Here is a 26995-nt window from a genome sequence, read left to right as displayed (position 1 = left end):
TAAAAAAATCTGTCAAAAGAGTATAAAAATTAAGAAGAGTCGAACCCAGGTTATTGGAGTCATATCTATATCCATATCCAAAGGCAATTTTTAACAAATTAATTTATATGGTGTCACAAGAACAATTTACGAAAGCTAACCATTTCGAGTCAGCACTTAACTTTAATCACTAGAGATCGGTGCCTAACCCAGCAGTTATTCTCTGCCTAAACAGTGTTGTTTGTCTTCCAAAGAGGGTTAACACTGAATTTGTCAGGTTTTGCCACGTAACGCCACCAAAAGTTGCACATGTATATTGTCAAAAAGTGTCTCACGTTATTTTGGAGTATCCATCCCAGTAATGTCGTTTTCTTTGTCTCACAAGTCTCAAAGGAGATTTCTAAACAAAATAATATTCACAATTAACCATAAAGCCTCGTAGCCACGTGTGAATATTAATATATTTGAATATTAATATATCGAATGTGGACTATGGTTCCAAGAGAAAACAAAAACAATGCTTATGCAAAATTTTGGGGAACAAACAAAGAATAGTATGGTATTTTCCGAAGTGGCCTACTAACGCGCTTAAGATAGGGCAAAATGCCACACTCGGATTTATGGGTGGAGACGTAGCTATTTCAATGGCTCACTTGAATGGTTCAGAAAACTACAGGCACAAATGACATGTATTTAAAATAATGGAGCCTAATCCTAAACGCGGCAGAGCTGAAACTTCTGCATCCACGTGATGTGAAGGCCATGCTGGTGTACAAAACAATAGAAAATGGCCCCACAAGTCTTGCATAATAATAGAGTCAAATCCCCAAAAAGACATTTTAATGCTTGTTCTGTAGACCAACATGGCCGCCTTGACGTCAGACATACATGTCCAATACACCGACATAATGAGATTGTAATGAGATTTCTGGTACGTCACAATAGACCAAAGTGTCACAAAGTGTCCCGCACTTTATGTCTCGCAAAACTGTTACTACTTTTTTAAGGATTAAGGTTGGGGGACACTTTGTGATGTCTATTGTGAGGTGCTATGAATCTCATTATGTCGGTGTATTGGACAACCCTCGATGCAAACCATCAATACAGGTCCAATTAAATTAAGGGTGGAAAGAGCTGTGTGATATTAGAAATTCATCTTTTATAGGACGAGAGTTTGACACTGAGATACTTGAAGAGTCATTTTTAATCCACCTCCACAGCGCTAAGTAGCTTAGAAAGTGTAAAACAAGATTGGTTGCAACACAAAAGAAAATGAACTTAAAAAAAATTATTTTAAGACGATGGCTTAGAGTCAATCATGGCAGCTGTAAATGAGTAAATTGTAAAACCAAGCTTTCAATATTAATATAGTTTTTGTCTTTCTCACTTTCGACTGATAAAGCCGGCTAAAAAGTCCATCTATTCAGCAGCGGAAAACAAAGAATAACGCCTGAAGCAAAACATTATTTTGTCCTTTTCTTATCAACCCAGTAGGAAATAAAATGTTGAGAATTACTCATAAAATATTCATGCCTTTCAATAATGTTTTTGCATTGTACTCACATGTACCTGACGCTTTGATTACATCTTCCTTTTCCCGATAGGTTTGTTACTCTTCGTGTGCGGCATAATTGAAATGAGCTCCAACGGGCACAATTTATTTTATAATTACAGCTACGTACGAAATCAATGAACTTAGTGGGGACTCTCTCTTAGACTTTTGTGTAGGCATAACTTGGCAAGTCATAAAAAAACTTTCTGAATAATTTATGAATACACGATAATGCGGTGTACGCAGTAAATTAAACGATAAGCTCGGGCTATCGGAAGGGAGTATTTAGAACGTTTAACTGAAGTTTCGCAGTCTCTTTTTCAGAGCAACTGTTATTGCCTTTGTTGACTCGGTACTCGCGCTAATTCGAGCAAAAGAAATCAACAGACCATGAAAAACGAACACGAATAAAAAAAACAAAGGATATTTGAACAAAGGATATTCACAAACGTAAGTAATAAAATATACTGCTTAGATCTGCTTAGAACTTGAACCTTGAAAACCGAGGAAAATTTTAATTTCCCATCAATTAAAGAGGGCATGCTTTCCGTATATCGTATACTACAACGATTTAAAACATGACATTTGAGGGAAGCAAACTTGCCGTTTTAAGGCAATTTTCGGCACAAGAAAAGTCAAACAGTCAATATTTAACAGTGTCTAACTTTGTCAAGGTTACACGTACTTGCCAACTGTTTACCGGTAATTTTATAAGCTGCAATTATTACTATCTAAAATCCAAGAAAAATGGTTAACGCTTGGTTTTTCCTTAGCCCAAGTTAATTACGAATGATGAAATTCGATCCAAGATATTTCAGCGGCAGGAAATTAACCTACTCATTATTTTTTTAGGGGTTTTGTTAGACGAAAGTTGAACGCAAAAGACTGCAACAGACAAAAGACCTCGCTCGCAGAACTCTGGCAATACGGCCACAATTGACAAAGTAAGCACTGTTTTCCTCTCTCTTCTTCTTTTTTTTTCGGAAAACATCAAGAGATAGAACTTTTTTGTCTTGTCTTTTCACACGGACCAATAATAACTCTTGTCTCTTTTCCCGTTATCCGTAAATTTTCCTTTAATTTATCATTTAACGATATTCCAGAATGTTCCAACCAGCTTTAGTGTCAGCGGTGATGACTCCGTTCCTCCTCGCAGCGATTTCATTGGCTGATGAAACGTGCAAATATGGTGCTACCAATCAAAACCTCTGTCAAAAGACATGTAACTCTACCCATTGCGCGTGCACCATGGATGGATCTTCTACATTCAAGAGCTGCACACAAAAGTGCAATTTTCTCTCTTCTTGCCGCGATATGGTGTGTTCGGGTAAGCCCAGCTTTTTATCTACCAGTACTACTAATAACATAATTTTAAAACCCTTCTTCGTTAGCCTAATGGGATAAATTTACGTTTTTTTCTCCAGGAGGGAATACTTGTTCCCAGCAGTGTTTTTTCGGTAGTTGTAACATGAAGTGTCTTTCGAGCATGTTCTGTTATCAGTCATGCGTGTGGAAAGCGAAATGTCAGCAAGTCACGTGTTCATCGTCCACCTGCAGTCAGGTCTGCGAAAATTGTACCATGGTATGTCCCAGAGGGGTGGAGAGCTGTCACCAGATGTGCTTAGGGGGAGAGTGCGATATGAGGTGTTTTGCGCGAAAATGTATCAGACAGTGTTTAGGAGGAAAATGCAACTCGATTGGTCACACAGAAGAGAGCAATGCATCACCCGTGCAGCCAAGCTTTTGGATCTGGATTCTGCTCATAGACGCTTTTACTTTATAACCCTGCAGGAAAAAAAACTCCTTGTCTAATCGAAGAGTAAGTTGGTCGCATCGCACGTATAACCACAGAATTAATTATCGAAGGGTGCATGAGGCCTGACTGCAGAATACCCTGTCACTTATCTGCATGCCATTGACTTAATATCATTAACCTTTACACTCTCTCTCTCTCTCTCTCTCTCTCTCTCTCTCTCTCTCTCTCTCTCTCTCTCTCTCTCTCTCTCTCTCTCTCTCTCTCTCTCTCTCTCTCTCTCTCTACATTTATACTCTGCCACAGTTCTTAAAAGAACGCCGCCAAATGTTAACCACACTGGCAGGGTATTTTGCAGTTAATCCATTTGAACATCAGCCCTATCCATGGAACGTCCCGCACAAGGAAAGAGAAAAAAACCTTTGACAAGGGCGAGATTTTAACTCAAGACATCGTGAACCAATTTTTCGGCTCAAGGGATAACCATGATATCTTGCACCAAATTTGGGCATCAATCATTCAGAGCGTTAGCTCGAAATACCCGTGTGTTTGCTGATAGAAGTGAGATCGAAAAGGTGCTCCACGCTACCGTGAAAGCCAGGGCATGCGCCGAAGCAATTTTCTCTTTCGTAAACAAGTGATGCCATTTGGACGAGACCTGGACGAGACAATTTTCACTGTTAAGTTTGTCGTCTGCAAATGAGGAAAAAGATACCTAATCTAGCACTAGATTGGCCACGTATATCACTTAGAATTTAAAAAAAAAATTAAGAAAAAACCTTAGAAAAAAATTAGAAAAATCAAACGGTATCAATCTCGGATCAATGGAATAAGAGCGAATGCACTTAACCTCCACACTACCGAAACAGCGGCTTAATTGCACTTTTTAATTATTTAAATGAAACTTTTTAAGGATTAAACCACTGCAAAAACCGTGTACGATCAAAACTTGCTCTACGTTGGATTAAAATAGATCGTGACCACACCAAAGAAAACTTTAAAATAGAAAATATCCTGCAAAGGTTGTCTTTACCAACCTTTGCAGGATATTTTCTATTTAAATGAAGCTAACCGTAACAATTAATTGAAAGCTAACCGAATAAAAAAGGCTTGGTTACTAAGAATGGTATCGACCGTCAAAAGTTTGCATCGCTTGTTTACGAAAGGGAGACAAGACGCTTTTTTAAAGCGTCTTGTTTCACGTTTAGCTGCATTGCATTGCGTCATTTGCTATATCGTGGAACATGGGCTTGAATCAGCAAACGAAATTAAACGAGTCCCGCTGAAGCCCCAACGTAGAACCCATCATTTAGTTGCTCCACTGCACGTTATAAATTCCGATTTTCATCTAATTCTGTTACACGTGAGGCTGTTTCAAGTCTCTCGCTATCTGAAATCTACTCCTTCGCGTTTGTGTTTATTTTTATTGTTGCAGTTGTTTTTCACAGAGGGAGGTCAAATGTATTGCTCGGAGGGGTGTAGTACATTGCTTTTAGCCAATGAAATCACCGCCTCCTAATTCTATTGTCCATTTGCTACACGGAAAACTAAATTCTTCCCAGAATATAACTCGGATACCTTTCAGGTATTCCGAGTAATAAGCTGCGGCTTCCTATCGAAGACACCAAGGGAACCGTGGACAGTATGTAGATCAGTTCGCGAGGAGACACAAATAATTTTAATTATTTTTAAATGTGGTTTTGACCCATACACGTTAGAGAGAGTGGACTTTGCGAATAATGTGGCACTTTTTTCGAGTATGGAATATCAGGACGTCGTAAAATGTTTAAAATGTCCAACGTCGTGTTTTCTGTTTCTCTCGCTTATTTCACTGCGGTCAGTACAATGACCAGAATATCACGAATGTTTGGACACTGCAGTCAAAACTAGAGAGGTTTGTATGGATTTTTAATTATGTTAAAAAGTCCGTAACTTGGTCTCTGTTCGACATAAAAGCATCAAACTTGGCTCAGATGGCCAATCTCCATGTTATCTTCCATGGAATGGCGTCAATTTATCGATTGCTTCAAATTTGAAACTCGCCCCAGTTCCCTGCGCAATTCCGAAATGGCCAATAGCTTGCTAACGCAGAGGTATTTCCGGCGGTCGTTTCTCTCCCCCGAAAGTTATCCGAAGAGAGAAATGACCGTCGGAAATAAGTCTGCGTTCGCGTGCTATCCATAAAGGGGGATAAACGATAAAGCGAATGAACGCCGAAAAATCAAATGAACTATAAAATGCATGAACGAACGAACGAACGAATGATCAACTCAAATTCGCCACGCAATTTCTTTTTCGTAAACACGATGATTTAGCCGGTTTCAACTCGTCAATTTTCAAGCAATGAAAACTGAAAAGTTGACCGCAAATTTGCTATAATAACGTTTAGGAAGAAACTATATATTCAATTTTTGTTCTTGGTACATCTGACCTCTTTTTGAGGAGCTTAATTCTGGAAATTCTCGAGTTTGCAAATTTCTCTGAAACTCTCCATCGTAATGGCTAATGGTCGAAGTCTGATCTTTCCATTTATGAAATTCCGAGTAAAGACCCGATTTCAAGTTTAACGTTCATTCTGTCGCGAACCCAATTTGTTGCAAATGGCTTATTGAATAAGAGACGGCTATTGTTTTTTCAGCAAAGTGGTTTTTATTCAGAAATACTCTTCTACCTTTCTTCTGCAGAAAACCATCTTAAACACATACAAGCAATGGCCCCACTTACGACTGATATCGGCTAGTCCGGCCTTGTAGCCGTTGTAATGTCGTCACGCAAGGCATCTCCCCATTGTAACGGCAAATCATTTGGGCGGTGCCTCCTATTATTATTGCGCATACGTTCTGCGCATCTCGAGATGCTCGTTTTTCCTATGGATGATGCTTATTAATACACGATATTCTTGCACACTTCAATGCTATGCACTTTCTGTTTATGTATACACCTTACATAAAGCCTTTTTATTATAAATTCAAAACGGAATGTAATGTGACTAGTAAATACTAAATCAACAGCTCTACAGTTCTATCTGTAACGACTTTTCTTATTTTATTATTATTATTTTTTTTTAACGAGGATTTTTCCATTTTTAAATCCCACTAGCCAGAATTTTCTTACCCCCAAAATGCCCACAATTTCCGCTCCCATTCCAGTAACTCTGTCGGGAACTCTGTTGAAAACACAACCCCATTATAGTCAATCCAGTCGTGAGAATGCTACCCCATCCAGCGGCACATCCCCATTACCCCTTTAATAGGAAGAAACCCCCCCCCCTCCCCCCTCAAAAAAAAAAATTAAAGCAACACTGACAAACAAATCATAAGACTTGGCAATTTACCAATTGGATATGCTCTTTTTTCAAACGTAATCCCTGTGACCGAGCGGTGCGGGATGACCAATCTTGCGGTTTGGAATAAAAGTTTAGGATTTCGAGGTGAAAGAGAAAGTTTAATCGGTGACTGATATATACAACATCGCGTAACGGATAATCGTAGATGAGTCCAAAACACGAATGCTGGCAAGAGGACAAGATCATCGATTTTCTGGTGACCTTTCAATTTGAAATACAACCGAATTCGGAAAACGTTGACTTGACACATTTGTGGCCGGAGCAACTATTCTCCCTCATTTCTGAAGAAAAGATTTGGATAAATCTAAACAGTTGACGGGGTAAGTCTTCAGGTTCTTTTCTGTGTGAGCGATAATTTCCTTTCTCAAAAGCACTGATATTGCAGTGACAATTGACATCGTAAGGCGTATCCATCAATCCATTCAAAGAAATTTGCATGTTTATCAGATACTTAACAGCTGACTTAAAAACTTCCAAAGCAAGACTTAAACCACAGTCTTCTTCTTATCTTGCGTGGAAACATCAAGCAGAAAGAGCTAAATTAAGACATCTTAATTCTCTAAAGCGCTCTGTCGAGATACGCATGTATTTTTATGTCTTAAAGAGCATCCACATTAATTAATTAAGACATCTTCAAATCAATGAAGACTTGCAATTAATGACATGATAACAGTTTCTTTACTGTACACGGCATTTGTGTGTGGACGAAGGTGGGAAGGATTGTAACTGAATTTGAAAAATTCGGGACTTGCGGCAACTATTGGGCCAACAGCTGTTCCTGTAAAACATCATTGGCTTACCTTCTCGAAAAAACTTCATGCAAGAAAGAAATGTCTTACAAAATCTAAATGGCGTAATCAATAGACTTAGGACTCAAAAATGTGAAATGAAGCTATTGTCAGGGACAAGCCCAGTCCTGTACTCTTTCGATATCAACGGGAAAATCCCCGGAGAACATTTGGGTGTTTTGTGAATCCAAATCGGCTTTTTTTGAGTTGCTTTCCGCACATTCGTGATGACCTTTTAACTTCACATGTCAACATCAGACGGCATTCTTTCCTTCAACAAACAAAAAACTTTTAATCAACAACTGTGCCTTGACATCAGTGAACAATGAAAGGCAAACTTCCTTATTCGGGAACAAAATGAGGAAATGCATTTCATTAAGAGGCCTGGTAATGCCATAGTGAGCTCAAAATCAATATTTTCTCATGGTGTATTTTTAATAAAATGCTCGGAAGAAAGTTCGTTACTTCGTTTGCCATGAAGAGAGCTTATGTCGAAGCTTATGAGACATCTCTCACGTGCTAGAAGGATTGAATCAACATAATCTCATTTTTCTGTCATCTTTGTTTTGATCCTCTGCCCAGCGATTACTTGTTTGAGATTTTTCAACGAAAACAGTTAACACATTTTTGTATGCATTGTCAGACATGCCAGCCCCATAAAAAACGAGCAAATCTGAAGAGCTTGAAAAAGAGGCTGAGTAAAACGTGGAGATTTGGACCCCAAAACAAAAGATTTCCAAAATATGGATAAAGTAACACATTTCAAATAGCGCTGGCAAACAGTACCAATTTAAGTATAAGCACCAATTTTCAAACGGTTAGCTTTAAATAACTGTAAGTTAAGGTTAGGTTAGAGTTAGTCTGCGGTCTGCAAGAGCTAGGCACCGGCAAAATCATGAGATCCTCACCGTGTGTCGATTCCCAAAAGCGTGAAACTCGCTGTCGAACCGGAAGAGAGTTGGCTGATCTGCGGTGATGAAGGTCCAATTTTTCCTTTCGTGAAAGTGACTGAAAGCAACGCGTGTCTCCCGAAGTCGAAATCATCATCATCATCATCATCATCATCACCATCACCAAGCGCTTATCCCGTAAAGGGTCGTTTAGGGAAACCCTCCCTGCTGGCTGCCAGCTTTGTGTCTTCCGCCATGCTGATCTCGCCTAAAGCCAGGTTTCGGCTATATAATATGCAACGGTCTGTGACAACTGAGATCGGTAGCTGTCTGTGTCGGTCGTATATGATGGTCCAAAATAGGCTATTTTTTTTATTCCATCCCGCCATCCCGCACAATGAGCATTTTCATTCCGATCCCGCTTGGTTGAAGCCACTTTGCTCCAGCTCAATGCCATATTTAACTGATCGACAGTTACATAGCTTCCACATTACCAATAATGCCCTCTCATTAATCAATAATGTAATGACTTAACGTACTCAAAAGTTTAGTTAGACTGAAAAACGCCGCTTACAAAGGATTGAAATGGTTGGACATTATGTGATTGCATTTCTGTTTGCTGTTAATGTTGAAAAGATACACTTAAGTCAGCTCAGGTGAGAGGCAAAGTGCGCCGTAATGGAGTAATTTCTTTGCTGTGCCTTACCCAGCGCAACTGAAAGTAACTGTCAGCAACGAAAGGTGCTGGCCATTTTCAAGAGACAGCTGATTTCCTGCTCCTGCAGCTGGCTCTACTTTAGAAAACTAATCGACTGTTAAAACGAACAGATCGGCGAAATCGGGATGTACACACCAATGAGAAAATCTACATCGAGTAATTTGCAGATTCCCTAAATTGCTTTCTTGTTCTATAAGATCTTCACCCAAACAACTTTCTTCTTCATTACTGGAGTCGAATTCGGACACTTCGTCTTCAACGGTATTCTTCTCAGGTTCGTCCCGGTTTGGCATGTCCCTTGTTGCACGTCTAGTAGTGCGGCATGCTACGTTCGGCTATAAACCGGTTCAGTTGTTCCTAAGTGTATCATGCAATATTAATAGAACCACATCGTTAATGTTAAAAAACGCCCCCAAATATTTGAGTTAATTTTCCTGTTAAAGTATAGTTTTTAAATTTGTTTTACATTTATTTGTACTTCTCACAAAAACAAAACACTAACGAGCAAAATAAAGGTCCTCTTAACTGATTCAACCTCGTTCCCAGGGCTTTTTTTTTCTCTCGGCGGTGAAAAGACCTGGGAACGAGGTTGTAACTGACTCTCACTCGGATTATGTTTCTGGTGGAAAAAAGGGTTCTTATGAAAAATAATAATAATAATAATAATAATAATAATAATAATAATAATAATAATAATAATAAGACATTTGGCTTTCTGCATTCGAGCTAAATTTCTCTGTCAAATTCACCATCTGTGCTCAGAAGCCTGCAAGGTAATAAATTCACTCAGGTCCACCAACCGGGATATTTAACGAGGGCGGATTTCTCCGTACAGACATTCACTGCGCCCCACGTGTGATGGAAAACAATTAATTATGAACGGGAAATTCGTCACAGAAGATTCCTTTACCGCCGGTGGCTTGCTTCTGTTTGTTCTCTGGTTAATCGTTTTCATTCCCGTGACCGAAAGGTTCATTCTCTCAACTAGTACCATCGAGTTCTTCCTTGGGTAGTCACGAGAATTTTGTGTTATATCAAGATCACAACTGTTAAGCTGATGATTATCTTCATTCTCAATACCTGTCTGAGTCACATTTCAATGAAAGTGTGAGGAGAATTTACATACCGATCATTCCTGGGAGTCAAAGGGTTAAAAAAAAAACGTCGCTTTTTCATCACGTTGAATCCATGCCCGCAAAAAGATGCATTGTTACTATCACGCTTCTGACCGGCCGAGGTTTGCAGTCTAATTTTTTTCGCCTGCACACTGAGTGTCTCCATGAAATTGGTCTAAAATTCCAAAACTGTTTCTGGGCTAACAGACTCCAAACCATGATTAGCCGTCAATCATATAAAGTTCCCCTATTACATATCTTTCGATCAAATCTGTTTTATTTTCTTGTCATTTTTTCTCAGCCTATCAAAAGTTCAATTTGAAGACGATTTCGTAATTCATTATACTAATGGCATGACCTTAGCCCTATTGGATAAACGGTATTTAACTAATGTCAAATACAGTTGGACAATAACAACTCGTATTACACGGCAAGACCACGCAAAAGAATTATCGGAATACAATCAGGTACAAAGCTATTGTTCGATGTTTCCTCCGAACTGACTTCTCTAAGATAGTTGGGATTTCCATCGAGAACAAGACCTGGAGCTTCAAAACTCACTTTGAGAAGAGGTAAAGGTACCACTGAGGTCTTTTCAATCCATTTTTCGCTTGCTTTGCACAACTTTACGGCCGTGTCAAACGAGGACGACTCTGGACTAAAAATTTAAGAAGTGATAACCGGTCGGTAACATAAGAGCTATTGTCTTAAACAATTTGCACCACAACAATAAGAAAAATTCGACCGGACGCACTGCGGTCGCCTTTCTCTGACTCTTGTGAATAACGATAACTCAGTTAGCAGAGCCATGGGCAAAACGCAAAGTCTGGTTTAAAATTTATAAAGAATAAAAGTGCCCGAGACATACATATTGAAACATTTTGCGTGCCTGTATCACAACATCTTAGATTTCACATAGTATCAGTTGTAACATGAACTTATAACACGCAAAGATCAAGGGAGATGAGGGCTTTCACGGTTGTTCAGTTTTTTTTCGTCAGTGGGTCCAAAGAGACGCATTCTGTTGAGTGACTCGTTCTTTAAACGTTTAACAACAAACTGTTAGTATAATACTGACTCGATTGTTACTCCCAACGTATTTCTCAAGATACTTTTGATTTTTATTTGTTCAGTGTCAAAACGCGAGAGCTGTTGGTCCTTCCGCTCATTTCAAAATAGGTTATCATCTGGAGCCTTTCTTGCATGAAATTCTTAATCGCCGACATTTCCAAACGGCTCATCGCCAGGTATACATGTTAGTTACGCCATTGCTAAACAGTCAGGGAGGACGTCCATGGAACACGCAAAGGTTTAATGCATAAATTGACGGTTCCACTTAAAACCCGCCACATTTTTAACCGACGAGATACCTTCAGGGACTGTGTTGGCCTCATAAAGAAATCAAAATCATTTCAACTCTTTCTTGTATTCTTTTTTGAAAATAGCATCTTTTAGGGTTACAAAACCCTTGAGAAACGCTAAAATTGGTTTGTCCTATAAAGTAAATTTTAAAGTTTGACGAGTAGAGTGTTTTTGCGAGAGATCCTCTCTATTCTGCAATCTGTGTTGTTTTGCACAGTATCTTGTCTCTCTAGAATTCTTGAGGATCGCAAAATAACATTTGAGCTTTAATGTCGCTTTAGAGCCTGTCATTTTGCTGGGAAAGCTGTCATCAAGTTGGTAAACATAATTTCTTGTTGAAGGATCCCATTCAGCCACACCTCTGTTTTTCAGGAATTTCAAATTGAGCTGTTTGCGACAAAAAGAAAATACGATACCATTTTTAAAATATCTTCTTAAAATAATCCCATTTGAAAAAAGAAAACCTGTCATCTTTTAAACTTATCGTCCCACTAATCAAGTGGACAGCCTTGCCTACGGTATGACAATTTTTCGCATTGTTGTTGAATCTGTAGAATCAAGAAAAAAATATGACAAAAGGCACAATCGGCAAAATGTAACCCAAAGGCTGACTTGAGCGAAGAAGAGTTTCTTGACTCGTTTATAAAGCATCATTGTTTGGCGAATAAGCAAAACAAATGACGAATCAAAGTTTTAACCGATTAATACACATTATCCCTAAGACACGATTTAAGAACAAAACATTATTTTAATTTTGTCAGGGCAACCTGTTCTACACCAAGGCGAGGGGGCTGCCTGGGTGGATTTTTACAGGGGGACATAAATCCCAAAGAACACTTTACTCGTCCCTCGTTATTAATTTTGCAGACTTAATCCTGAGGAGTCTCTCTTGCAAGCGGCAATATATGCATATATGATCGATGATCCAGATCTTTTTCTAGATCTTTCTTTCGTAATACCTACTGCACAGCCGGAGACCGTTCGCGGTTAGACAATCAAGGTACACTGCGTGATGAAAAAATGGAATTTCATCTAATGCGGTCTGTGTCTGCACATACGTGAGACAATGAGGATGCTTGGTGCGAAGGGGTACCACAATAGGCGTGGTCACGGTTCAAAACGTAAGCAATGAAAATTTGACCATAAATGGGAGGATTCTTTGTGGAGAAGGATATCGATATTATGTAGTGTGCTGGTTTTTGATTCTCCTCTTAGGGTTGAATCAACTGTAATCGTGTGAAAGCATTTAGGAAGCCGACATTTTCTCACCCCGGCACCCACAAAACTGATGCATAGAAGCTCGAGCAGTTATATCATTGTTAACCTGAGTATGAATATTTTGGGCATGTTGCAGATGATGCTTATTGCGTTTATCCCAATCATCATTGTTTCCGCCATCCGCCCTGCTGCTTCCACATCGACACAAAAATGTAACTCGGTGATGTTAAATAGATGTGTGCAAAAGTGCAACACCGATTCATGTAAGTGTACGCGAAGTGACGGCAAACACGCCTTCACCAAGTGCAGCCAAGCTTGTGAAGGACCGAAGTGCAAGAAGCTCGTGTGTTCATCCGGGACATGCATTCAACGTTGCCATGGCTGCAAAATGGAATGCACCAAGGACGTTGAATATTGTGGCCAGCAGTGTTTGTCGGGAGAATGCTCTTTCAAGTGCAGCGCAAGGCGTTGTTTTCAGGAATGTGACGGTAAGAAATGCGATCACTTACCCTCTGAAAAGGAAGAGCCTTTCATACCACGATTGTACCTGGTTATCTTAGCTGGATTTTTTGCCACAACGACGATTTTAACTTGCCTGGCGTTGGTCATGTCCTGTAGTCACGTGCGGTGCTGGAAAAGAAGAACAAATAGAAGAACACGACCTGTTGTTATCGTTCACCGTGAAATAGAACGCAGTATCAGAACTCTTCCACTGAGATCTGAATTCGTATAGAAGAAGAAGCTAGGGCATTCGTTGGACCACAGCATACCTACGCGACCATCAAAGGATTCCTACATACATCATTGACCAGAATCCCATAATCAAAACGTGTTGATCTCTCTTATTGGGTCTTCGTCAGTCCGTTTACTGTGTTATCTAAATTTAGAATAAGGTTCCCGCCAAATCATGGCCAATCAGTATGGGTCTGATGACTTTAACGCCTCTGATTGGTCTCCAACCGAGTAGTCGCATGAGAGAATGCTTGTGCTTAATGCAAACTCATGGATGGTGCAAAGAACACAATAAGCAACATTTGTTTCCATCAATCAGAAGTGAAACCAAAACCAATCGTGGCTCGCGCGTGCAGATTTTCGCCACGCTTTGTGTCGGCTACGTGTAATTACTTCGAATTTTGATTGGTTTACTGAATTGTCTCCGTCTTTTTGGATGGGCCAAAGTAATTACTTTTGTTTTGGTTTTACGAGACTCATTTGAAAACCGCTCTACCATGCTTGAAACAGGTATTTTGAGAATTAGACTAGAAAGGCGTGGTGACCACTGTTTTGGAAAGAGAACGTTTTCGCAGATTCCAGGATATTCAAAAAAGGACTACATTCATGTTAAGAAGAAAGAACTAGCGCCATTTAATAGGGGACAAAACGTTTATTTAAAGTGAGGAAAATTTCTTGTCGGCTCATTGCCCTCCCCTAAGTACTATACTGAGCAAGGTTTTATAGTGTCCTATTTTGAGGGTGTAAATTTCCCTTTGGAAAGTGCAAGAAAAAGTTTGTTTGATCTCCTGAGTGTGGTTTTGAAATAATTTACGTTAGCGATTACCTCTTTGTTATATCAGTCATACAAATGTTTCTCCATAAATTAATGTTCACGTTTAAATTGGAACTAGAGGCGACAAAAAAGTGATGCTGTCCCTTCTTTTTTGCGAATATCGTATACATTAGTCCAAGCCACAACAACAAGACCATCGTGCTCCTTGCGAACAGCGAACAGAGATCTTGAACAATTGTTTTAAGTTAAGGGCAACAGAAAATCGGTCTAATCCGAAAGACTTTAAAGTCATTCAAGGATTAAAAGCAAATATACCACGCTCAATTTCTCACGAGAGTATTTATTTAAAATCAAAGTTCAATCAAGCAGTAGTGGACGTTGGCAGTATATGTCGGAGATGGGGTCAGTTCTAAGTGCGGAGTTTGATCTCGCCATATCGCTGATGGATGAACTCGGTTTGTTGTTAATTAGTTGAACATTGTTTACAGAAAACGCGGTATGTACCATATACGGCCAGCTTGGCAATAGATAATCATAAATAACAAGAAAATCCGTTACATAAACAAAGTTTCCTTTCAAAAAAACAAGGATAGAAATAACTGAAAAACGCGATGAAGACATCAACATGCTGGACATGCAACAGTATCAAAGTCTAATATAATACGCTTATGATTAGAGGTAATATAATGGTTAGGAAATCAAATGTGACAGGGATCGACTTACCACCTTAAACTTAACTCCTCTCTATGTAAGAGGTGAAGGATCGAATCAGACGAAAATCGAGGCGGGGCTTCGAAAAGGCGGTAAGACGGGTCGAGGATTAATTAGGCATTTTGGCATAAAGTAAATACCCTGTCGAAGAAAAAAGTCATCCAGAAGCGAACAGTAATTCATTCGTGGGAATTGGTTTTTGTATGCTACAGATTAGCTTAAATTGCAGTTTCAGCCTATGAAAACGAATCAATACCAATACCAGAGTTTGCCACCCTGATTTGCTTCTGATAGCGTGCGACAGTGAGCACATTTCATTGAGGATGGGTTGGGGGGGGGGGGGGGGGGGGGGTTGGCAACGTCTCCAATCCAATCTAAACTCCACGCGCGCCATCCATGCCTCCACACAGTAGCCCCAAGCGTGCACCTCTCCCCCTTCTTTTAAAACTCCCTCCGGAGCTCGAGGTCTTAACCCTGGTGTATGTTTTTTTTAATCACACTACATAAGATGACCGGCGGAAAAAAGCACGTTTCGCTAGATAATATGTCAAAGGGGGCACCGTATAAGTTGACGATATCGCCTATAGCCGAATCACTTTTGCCAAGGTTGTGAAACAATTGTGGCTTCGTGCCAAACGAGGCACGTGCTACAGTTCAGAAAACAATTTCCGGAAAATAGGAATAAAGAGAGACCAGGTTGCTTCCAAAAGCTCAAAGGAAGTGGAATAACTTTGAATTTAGTCCTCTTGCTTGTAGCCCTCAGAATTTGGAGTGCATCAAGTGCGACTTTCTCCCGTTTATCGACAAGGATATCATCTTGACCACTTCGAGTGACTCGGTGAAGAATAAATGACGCTTGAGGTACTTTTTATGTTCTTGGGTTTCTGTTACGCCGTATGTAATAACTCGAATCTGTTGAAAGGGTGTCGTTAGTTCCTGTTATTAGTAGCTATAGTGTGCTTATTCCATTGAATACAACACTTAATGACTAGTACTTTTCTTTGTTGCTGTTTATTGTGTCATTGTACTAGGAGACTTTGAGTTACGGTTTTTGCGGATGAAGTTTGAAATGGGACCTTTCAAATGAGAGCTACTGAAGAGTACTTTCTTGAGTGTTTTCAGATAGTCAAGGCATCCCTCAACCTTTAGAGAACTGACCAAAATCACAGAAGAGTATCATCAGACTGAAAGCTGAGAAGCTTGGTGATGCCTTCTATTGTGCTGTTCGAAGTAGTTGCCTCTGAAACTGTGGATTAAAAAAATGCATCATTTTTTTCAGTTGAAAACATCAATTGTAATTTATTACAGATTATCGAGTCTCCATCCTTTTAGGGGGTATGGAGCAAGAGAAAAATAAGCACCAATTACCGCACTGCATCCTCTTTGTCACACTTTGAAATATGTTATTTTTAATTCTGCGCTAAGGTTATCGACTTCAGATCAATAATAATTGAGCACTATGACCAAACGTGCATATGTGTTATTGTAAAAAAGAAAAAAATTGATGTAGTTATGTCTGAAAACATCTAAATTACACGATAATGGCATGTAGGTAGGCGCAGGTATCCGCGAGCTGCAATGTGTCTAAATTCCCGGCGGCCGGGCAAGGTTTGAATAGAATTAAATATACGTATATACAAAAAAATTTACATAGAAGATATAGACCACCATCGAAAAGGTGACCAAGCATTTCAGTGCAACTTGCATGCGCAAGAAGAACGAAAATTTGGAAATTCTGTCTGAAGCTTAATGAAGGTAACCTTTGCTGTTTTGAAAGCTTTTCGGTGTTCAATATTCTGGTACAATCATCTCATTTGGTCAAGTAAAATCAGTTTTTACCATCGGGAAGCGCCACAGCGAACTTGGTCGAGCTAATTTCCAAAGGGAATTTTTTTGTGATGCCCAAAAATTCCAGATCATTTTTTGGAACATTTTTTTTTGCAGCAATCTGACTCATGACCCGGAAGGGACCAAATAAATTTGTCTTTGTGCCAAAAAAGATTGGCCGGCATCATGTCGACAGCGCAAATAACTGGACTTTAACTTAATTAAACGAAAATGAATCAAGGGATTATATTGATTAACTGCCGGAGTTTATTCTTGGTCTTCACGTTACGTCATCAAAATTTTAAAAAAAGGGAATTATCAGTCCTTTTGAGGTTTTAGTTTAGTTTAGTTTGTTAGAACAGCTGAAGACTTATGTTTTCACAAATTTTCAGTTTGATAGGGTTTTTCGTCTTGTGGTAAAGCAAGGCTGAGAATGCTGTCACGTGGGTTAACAAGTGACTTATACATTGAGATTTTTGCAGTCTGAACATTCCTTGTATGAGAATAAGTACTCATACAGATGTTTATGAGCCCTCAGAAGACGACTACAGGCTTTTCATAGCAAAACTCGATGACATATGTTTTTGTTCGCTTCCGGTCGCCATATTTGTGCCACTCACAGGCTCCATACAAAGCCTTTTAAATTTGAGTGAAACATTTCTTTGATCATTTCCTGCAAGATACATCGCACAGCCCCGAACCTTTGAGAGACTGTTTGAATATTCATCTTCTTTTATTTCTTTGATTCTTGACTTTATTTGTTTGATGGTTTGGATGATGGTGTGACAGTGAAAACCGGGAGCCTGTTTTGCTGATGAGTGAGATGATGCGGATAGTTTTCAAGTGACGTCATCGCCTCCATGCTGGTGGACGAAAACAAAAAATAATCTCTCATTAGCTTCTTTTGGTGGTCCACCAGAAATAATACATTTCTCTATTGTTATTGTGTCTCTAGAGATTGGTTGAAGGCATCCTGTTTTTGTCTTTAAAATGTCTCAAGGTCGGATGCTTTTATGCGAAAAATCTTTTGAAGTCACCACTTCCTCCTTTCATCAAAAATATTTCATTAATTAACACCTGATCTTTTTCCTTAATTCTTAAGGTATGATTTGGCGTGAGTAAAAGTCCTTCATAATTCTAATTTCGGTTCAGTTATAACATGACTACTTTGCAATAACCTCAGAGTTTTTAGTTCAAGGTAAAAAAAAAAGATGGACAGTTCTGATAATCTCTTGTCATGTAGCTTGGTTATAAGGTCTGTCCTAACAGCTGACGTGATATTTGACAAAAGAAAAATATTTGTTTTTGCACAGAACAAACATCTGGAACCATTTTGCGACATTTGGGGGTATTTCTATGGGTTTTTGGTAGGATCAAGTTTTGAAACAGAGAAAATTCTCGAACTAAATGCTTCGCCGTTTTCTTCAAGTGAATTGGATGGCAACTCTCAAGCATTTTCTAGTACCGCTACATGCATCGTCTGGGATATTTCCTTATTACGTTTTCCATTGAGAAAATACAATTCAAGGCGCTAGGCCAGGGAGTTACTGGGCAATGATCACGGTATTACCGAAGGGGCTTAACCCTTACGTAAGAACTTAATAATGCACTTTATCTTCAAGTGTCAACTCAACCTCGTTCCCAGGGTTCTCTCCTACGAGTAGGAGAGAACCCTGGGAGCGAGGTTGGTGTCAACTGTATTTAGGGGTGGGACACTAATTCGGGATACCGTACAGAAATCAAATCAAATCAAACAGGTTGCTGACCAGAGGTTTTCGTTAAAACAATGGTTTGCTCAGTCTCGCGGGCTCAGGAAACCTGGTTGTGGTCATTGTTATGTAAGGTTTTTCAATCAAACAACTATTACCAAATCGCAGGTTGGGCTTTGAGGAGAGGGGAAAACTGAAGGACATGGGAATATCTGAACACTGAGAGAGGAAAACCGAAGTGCCCGGAGAAAAAAGCTCTCGTGGCAGAGTAGAGAACAAACAAACTTAACCTACACGTGACGCCAAGTTTGCGAATCGAACCCGGGTAACAATTGTGGGCGGCGAGTGCTCTCACCACTGTGCCATCCTTGCTCCATTGCAGTTTAACCTGTTCCAAAACGGACAGAAAAGAGCGTGAGCACCTATATTGGATAGTTTTTCGCGTTTAACGCCTAAAGCCTCAAGGCGGTCAAATGCGTTTGATTGCAGTGTCGTCATTTCTTTAAGTTAATGCAAAACATTGTGTTTACAGATAGCCAGTCACGAATTACACAGGTTTGGATCAGAGGAACGGAACATTGAGGAATTTTAGACAAAGAGGTGAGTAATGTTTATCTTGAATGATCCGTGATAAAACGGTTAACCTGTAAATGCAATATTATCAATACATGAATTTTCTCTTGACTATGTTGAATTAATAGTATTGTTTTAAACAGTATACTGAGTTTGCATTTATTACTTTGTAAAAGGCCAATTGATACACTATTTTTCTTATAAGAACGTGTAATTTGCAAAGAAGTGAGGCTGAATCGTTTTAGCGATTTGAGCCTGAAAACCTTCTCAGGTTTACTGGTGTACTAAATTCGATTACAAACTGAGTTGTTCTTCAAGGTGTAACATACAATACGAAAACCACGTTGTCAAAGGTAAAAAACGATCCTAAGTGTGTGTTAATTGTCCTTTTAGACTGCCGTTTTACATTTCTTTCACCTTTATTTATACTACTCACAAAACAAAATACGGTAACAATTGAACAAAATAAAGACGTTCTTAACTCTCAGCTGACTGGGTGTGTTCTCAATATTTGCTAAAAATTTCGGTTGATCCCAGCCTGTACGTATTTTTAAAAACAGTTTTTACAAAGAAGAAGTGTAAATATTTTATTTGGGTTTACAGCAGTGACAAAGGCTGTAGCTTCCGTTTGGGCTCTTGCCTGAACAAAACACATTCTTTGACCGTTTCATTCTCACGATCAAAACGTCCAATCTCCCAACTATTACCATAGAGTTTTTGTTGGGTAGTCAGGAGAACTTGGTGTTATATCAAGATCACACCTTTTAAAGCTGATAATAATCTTCATTCTCAATACCTTTCTGACTAACATTTCATTGAAATTGTGAGGAGAATTTACATACCGATCACTCGTGGGAGTCAAAGGTTAAAATAATCATTTCCTTAGCTATTGTAATGCAATGACAACGTAAGTCATAAGATCATCTCAGAGATAAAAATTGCACGTACATAATGCATTTATCTTAAACAAGAATCCGTGACTCTTGTGTTAAAACAATGCTTCCCTTATCAACAACGGTGGCGAAGCAATATCGAAAATACATCTCACCATTGTGGTAGCTTCAAGGAAGATTCGCAAGAAATTCTTGTCTCTCAAAAACACCTGCCCTTAACTTCGAAATAAAGGGGTGGCAAACGTTTCCTTTTGGGACTCGCGCATTACCGGGCACTTAAAGCCTAAAGAGCCAATATTGTGAACAATTTTAGGTTCAGCTTTACAGGCGAAAAATGTTATGGTATTAGATCTTTTACGGGTTGTCCATGACATGGAGTAAGGAAGCACTCAGATATAGATATCATTTTTTTTTTTAGTTTATATCTGGAAATTTCGGCGAGGATTACTGGCCATAATCACCTGCATGAACGCCTGCCCCAACGCCAGGTAAAAAAAGATTTACCGGCCTACGGTCCACAGTTCGTTGAATTGAGTCCACCAAAATGTACATGTAGAAGCAAGATGATTTAATTTAAATGCGATTATCAAGACGATTGTGACAAAAAAAAAGTAACGCTGAAATTCGAAAATCTCGGACGCTGAGAGAACTCACAGGGTTCACAAAGAGATTGAGTCCCTCAAGCAATACAAGAAAAAGGAAGGAATTATTTTTGTACCGCGGAAACAAACAGGTTAACTAAAAATCGAAAAATACCAAGCTTAAGCGAAGGAAGCGGCTGTGTCTTCTCGATAAGACCATTTGCTGATACGAATCTTTAAAAACACAGACCGCGTCCTTTAATCAACATTTATTATTCTAAAAGTGTGCCTGATATTGCATATAAGAATGGTCAGTCCATTAGATTCTCCTGTGTTGAGCTGTTGATTTCCGTTTTTTTTTTCCCCTTTTATCGCAACTTATCTTGTTGATCCCTATGCTAGACATAACGTACATGACTTTTAAAGCTCTTAGAGGAACACGATTCTACTTGCACGTGGAAAAAGTGACACTGTGACCCTCAGATAAACAAAGTTGATTAAAGCTTCCATCCTATATATATCACATGGACGCACTTCGCAAACACTCATAGAGTCGTTTTCCGTTCTTCCTTGGCGCCAATTCCCCTCTCTTTTTTTCATTTCAAATATCTGTGCACAATGTTGCTGAGAATATGAACCAGATTTCTAGTTTACTCCAGATTTACGTGGTCATCTTGACGCGCTATTAGACCAAGAGCTCTCGAAAGGCGCTGTAAGAATTAACAAAAACTCATAATTACTTACATTGTGCCCACTAAGTAGTTCGTATCTGGACGGATCGAGTAGTGAAAAAGGTCTAAACAGGGCCCACTGCGTGTCGTGGCTTGGTTGCGAGCGATCCAATCAAGTATTCATGAAGAAGTGAGAAAATCAACGAAAGCTTGGACATGAAAACGCACCTAAAGGTAACAGGCGACCGGAGGGTGCTTGTCCCTTATGTCTTATCTGTGTCTCTAGGACTGGTTGCAAACCGCCTTTTTGGTCATCTTAGGCGGAAAACTTTATTGTGATTTCTCTCTGCGCTAAAGAAAGTTTTACGTTTCTTTCAAAACGATTTCAATAATTGCTCAACCCTTCAACGTATTTAATTTCTGAACTCGCATTAAGGAGTGCAAAGCTACTACGTTTGTGATGCGGTTAACACCGCGTGTTTGGTAACTCTCTCTGCCAAATACTGATCCCAGTCTTTCTAGTCAGCTTTTAGATCAACAAAAAGCAAAGGAAACGCTAGCTCAAGGCATCTAGGGATTTGTGCTGACGAACAAACTGTATTCTTTGGAAGGAATGAATATATCCAACTGTTCCATGCAACGGCAAAATTATGGTCCTATATGAAACACCGATAACTGTTTAGCGAGATGCACTCATCGATCTGACATAATAGGTAGCCATGCCAATAAAAGAGCCATTCAAAAACACCGTATAGTTTGCCTTTACACACTTACAGGCCCGTAAGCCGTAAGAAGGGGGAGGGGGGGGGGGGGGGGTTCGAGGGGTTCGAGGCCCAAAAATTTCTTATTTATTTGTTGTTTTCACTGTTGTGTTTTCGGAAAAAGCCTCTTTAAACTCTTTGTACGACCAGATGGTAAGAGAGGTCTGAAGGTCAGCGCGACGAGGATGAATTTCCCAACATAATCACTCTGCTCAAAATACTATCCACTTTGCCCGTAACTAGCTGCCAGTGGGAAAGGTCCTTCAGCGCGATGCGAAGGTTAAACACCTATATGCGATGCATATACCAATAATGCACTAACAATAATAATGCACTAGCTCTTTGTAAAGTAGGGAATTAAGGGACTTAACAATACTAGAGCGATCCAAACTGACGTTTGATTAAAAGCGCTTTTTCTTCCTTACCCCCACCCTAAGTTAAACGTTTTTCGTCAGACAAATGGATACGAATCCCCCTTGACTTACATCTCAAAAAAACGAACTGGAAAGTTGCTGGAAAGTGATAAGAAGGCTTAGATAAATTCTCTGCAAGGTTTAAAGGAAATTCTCTGGAGCAGCTTCATAGTTACCTTCATAACTGCAAAATGTTAAGGTGTTAAGGTGAATCTGCTCCAATTCTTTTGTTTTTTAACTTTGCCAATAGTCCATTACACAAGAGTAAGAATCTGGAATTAGATCTGTCCCCATCAGCGCCAGAAAAGTGTCTATTTTAAAGCAGGTTTTGCGGGAAAATAAACAATAGATCAAATCGGCTAACTTAATTTGTACCCAATTTAAGTATCCCCGGGATAAGATATTCTTTGTGCATTGTATTTGCCTTATAATGTAGCATTCACAATTAATGATACCAATCAAATTACATCCGCTCTTGTAATATTCTCGAAAAAACATGTATTTTTAGACCATTTATTGGATTGAGACGGTAATTTGTGATCAGTGACGCAAAGCATGTTTTCGAAAATTTAGGAAAAACAACTTCAGATTTCATGAACACAGGATGCGGCTCAGACAACAGAATGGCGATGACACAAATGGAATCTGATATCAACCAGATTTGGATGATTCATTCAGTCACGTACATTTCAAGTTCATAGATTTGGCTTAAAGATCCTCCTTTGCTAGTATAAAAGGCGTTGTAGTTTGAAAACGGAAATCTAGAACTTCCTTCAAAAGGGTCCAGTGATGTCTAGGCTCAAGAGCGACTTAAACCCTGCCGAAGACCTCATCTGTTCGGCTTGTAAGTCCCAAAGCGGTGAATAGACGGTAAATCATATGGCATACTAAAACATGAACACAATCTTCGAATCTTGGGTAGCCATATTGGGTGAGCTTTATACTCCCACAAATGCCGACTCTAGCCTGCAAGAAGGCTAAATTGTGCCGTTTTTACATGATGTTGTAGGGTTACTAGTACAAAAGGACAATCAATCTTCATCTGATGTATGCCCAAGTGTGCTCTTGGCATCACTGGAATGCACAAACAGCGGGCGGCATTAGCTTCCCACATAACACGGACAATTCAATTTCTCTTCTTTTCTTTTTGTTTCCAACTTTAATGGTACTCCCTCGACATTATTTAAATCCAGAACTTCCCGACATAAGGTTGAAAGACCTTGAATTACGATTTTTATACTTCTGAAGAATGTTGATAAAGAAGCACTCGACAGAGTTAGAGCGTTGTTTTTACTAGGGTAGAAAATGACCTATTGGTTGTCACGAGTGCTAATTTGGAAAGCACATGGCACGAATTTTTTTTTAATTGAATCTTTCAATACGCGGTTAACGTGTCGACAGGAGTGGAAATTGATTGACCAATACACTGGCTTTTGAGGAAAAAAAAAGGTCGAAGTTTGAGCAATAGAAAAATTTAATTCCTTTTAGTCGGTGCATACCTGCATGAGATTACTTAATTAACTGGATAATCTCCAAAAGCCCTTTGGGAAACCCTTTTCCGGTCAAAGCTCGAGAAAAAAAGCGAGGGTCACCTCTCACTCGGATACTAGAAACTTTTATCCCCTAGGAACATTTTAACTCAACTAAAGTTATCAAAAGGGCCATAAATCGTAAATTGAGGTAAGAACGGACGCTTTTGTTGCTTGACTAACAAAACAATACCGATGACAGTTTAAGTTTTTTTGAAGAAACGAGTACAATGATGTAGATATTAGTCTTGTGCAAATAAGTAACAGGGTGTTTAGCAGTTGAGCTCAGTTTTGATTAAAAAACAGCTGAAATGTGAGGATTGCCGAAAAGGGAATCACTAATTTCAATATGAAATTGATTGAATCGGACACCAAGATCCGCAAATTCTACACTACTTAGCGAGAAAAGTTGAAAGGTTAGAATGCCTATTTTTTTTTTTTTGATATCATTCAGAAGACATCGATTCAAGGAGACAAAGAAAAGTTAGGCACGCCGAGCTGAATATTTCGTTTAAATATTCGGGCTGCAAATTTCGACTTGAAGTCTCTTATACTTCATGTGGTTAGGCGAAAACAAACAAACTACTATAAAATCACATCATAGATTCGCAACCAAGAAAATAATAATGTCATGTTTTCTAAAGGGTTATTTGTGCAATTTTTTGGCACTTATTCAGGTCAGCCATGGCCACTATTTTCGGAAGGCAAGTTGTTTGCGGAAAAGTTCGTCGGTGGAGGATAACAATTGGCTACAGTATTAATATCTGAAAGGAAGATTTGATGCTCTTTAGAAACCCTTTTGGGCACTTTAATTAACAGGTACGAAATCCGAACAGATCTAATTCTCCTGGCTGAAAAAAATTAGATATCTCTTCAAACGGTCTGTAGCCATAGTCAAGGAGCATTGAAATGTCCTTCTGGAGTTTATGGTCGAATGCTTTCGTTACAAAGTTCCCTTGAAAACTTGTAATTAACCGAGGTTTTCTCCGAAAACATTCATAAGCAATTGAGTGTGCGCCAAATAAATTTTGCACACTATCAACTGAGAAGCGACCTTACCGTATTCCACGTGTCATTTAAAATGGCATGGCAGTTTTCCTAATCCTTTCCGTTAGAGACTGAACGGCATCTTAGCGTTCTCGTCCCGATATTTAACCCAGCTACTTTGTGGGACACACCCTTGTGGTCACTTGGGTAAATCTAATCCTAAGGTGTTTGCAAATTTGGACTCAGCGTCTCTGCTTCTAGGATCTCTAGAATTTTAAGGGAGGATTCCGTCAGAGTAGACTCTTTTAAAAGTAGGCGCTGGGTATGTACTGGCTCGAAAGGTTGGAGCGATTCTAGAATACCTGCTTACTATTGTATTCTTTTGAAGGTGTTCTTATAAAGAATGAACGCTATTCGTTTAAGTGAAGGCGTATTCTAGAATCTTAGTTGGTCGCGAATTCAAAACTACCACGCTCTAAAATTGGCCTCTTGCCAGTTGGGGTTCTCGACACTGTTATGGAGAAGAGCCATATTGCAAACTACTTGGTCGCTAGTAACCCATGTCTTCCCTCGTAAAGTTAAGTCTAATCTTGTTTCTTTTTAGCGACGTTTCTACTGATTTCTTCGCCCCAAAATAAATATCTTCTTATTCTCCTTAATCATGTGTTATTCTCCTTAATCATGTGTTACTGACTTGAACGGCGATTCCAATCTATAATACCAAACGCGTATTCACACGAAGAGCTATGGATTTAAGGCTCGTGAAGCATCCAAAGCTTTTCTCGCGGAGTGGAAAAAAATCTTACGAACACAAATCATAGACGGACTATTATGGTTTATTCTTTGGTTTCCCTGATTTTAAGGCATCTTTTCAAAAGAGCAAAATACGGTTCCTTTTTAAAGTGTGCATACTAAGTGACATGCAATGATGAGTGCTGCAAAATAATATGCATGCCCACCTGAAGAGTATTTCGGTGGCCCCACGTCATAGCGTCGACGACTGTTTTCTTTGTCTATCATATATTTAACCTTCAACGTAAATCTAACTCAACAGAGGTCTCAAACTCTGCCCACTTTTACACATGCCTTTCCACTGCGCATAATACAAGCAACGAATGGTGCTTTCGTTCCCCATTTAGTTAGGGAGAACCGGCAGGAGAATGAGGAGGTCGCGCGAGGAAGAAGGGAAGGGGACACCAGCAAGGCCGTTTAATATTGTTTACGACATCCAATCAAAACGTTCGCGGTAAAATTGCTCCACGCAGGAATGTTGTTTACGGTAACTTTTTTTCCAAAAAAGTCTCATGGAGTAGATCGGAACAAAACGCGATCACTCGATGAAGGAACAATCTTCCAACGGCGTGTGTGGAGTTTGAGAAAGGAGTTTACTAGTGGAATTAATATGGTTCAACAAATCTTGTGTGAATTTGTTCAGACCACTGATCGCTGAAGAAGGAATTGTTTGGTGTTGTATGTGACTCGAATCAATATAAAGAAAATACTTCACAACTTGTTTGCAACGTATGTGTTGTAAGGAAAATTAAATTTCGAATTTCTATCCAAACGCTTAGCATCAGATCAAAAAGAGAACGTTGGTGGCGAGGTTGATTTTAGATTATTTACGCAAAAGTTTGAAAATACATACCCTGACGTTATATTCAACCAATCGGAACAGGGATCTTCCTTTATTCAGCTCATTCTTACTTCTGCATATACATTTATTTTCTTGAATGAAATACATTGCAGTTTGAAAAATATTTTAGTCATTTTTCGACGATACGTTCGCTACAGCCACGGATTCCACGGAGGCGTTGTTTCGGATGTAAGTGCACTTTTGTCCATTGTCAGGAAGTGGATTATTTTTCGAAGATTTCATTCTCAGGACAAGTCATTTAAACGAAGATTTAATTACATCGCGGTTTTTGATTTAGTCCTGTCGACAACCGAAACGGCCTTTTATCCTAGAATAGACCATTCAAGCTTGTACGTTTTGTTTTTGCCATTTCACACCACGGCTGAACTCTGTTTGAATGATCTCCTCAAAGGGTTAAAGGTACAAACAGGAAAAAAATCAACATTCAATAAAACGTCGAATGACAGAAACCGTCTTTA

General features: G+C 39.3%; 1 protein-coding gene and 1 long non-coding RNA gene across 5 annotated transcripts in view; both read left to right on the top strand.

Annotated features, from left to right (window-relative positions):
- Positions 1–1809: 1809 nt before the first annotated feature.
- Positions 1810–6244, top strand: LOC137973210 (keratin-associated protein 9-1-like). 4 transcript variants are annotated; one of them, XM_068819987.1, is made up of 5 exons: positions 1810–1981; positions 2384–2475; positions 2635–2858; positions 2956–3350; positions 5969–6244. In XM_068819987.1, exons 3-4 carry the CDS (start codon positions 2636–2638, stop codon positions 3312–3314), a joined length of 582 nt encoding a protein of 193 aa, XP_068676088.1. In that variant the 5' UTR covers positions 1810–1981; positions 2384–2475; position 2635; the 3' UTR covers positions 3315–3350; positions 5969–6244. The 4 variants fall into 4 exon arrangements, with proteins under 4 accessions (XP_068676088.1, XP_068676089.1, XP_068676087.1 ...); XM_068819988.1 differs by lacking the exon at positions 5969–6244 and adding an exon at positions 4720–5320; XM_068819986.1 differs by lacking the exon at positions 5969–6244 and having other exon boundaries at positions 2956–3554.
- Positions 6245–15514: 9270 nt separating this feature from the next.
- LOC137973212 (uncharacterized) overlaps positions 15515–26995 on the top strand; it is an 18848-nt gene continuing 7367 nt past the window's right edge. The window contains exons 1-2 of the long non-coding RNA XR_011117181.1: positions 15515–15800; positions 19008–19075. This is a non-coding gene — a long non-coding RNA (uncharacterized lncRNA). The remainder of the gene's footprint in view (positions 15801–19007; positions 19076–26995) is intronic.

Source organism: Montipora foliosa, chromosome 10 (genome assembly GCF_036669935.1).
Source record: "Montipora foliosa isolate CH-2021 chromosome 10, ASM3666993v2, whole genome shotgun sequence".
Classification (NCBI taxonomy): domain Eukaryota; kingdom Metazoa; phylum Cnidaria; class Anthozoa; order Scleractinia; family Acroporidae; genus Montipora; species Montipora foliosa.
Note: the sequence above shows the minus strand (reverse complement) of the source record. Positions and strands in the feature narration are given on the sequence as shown.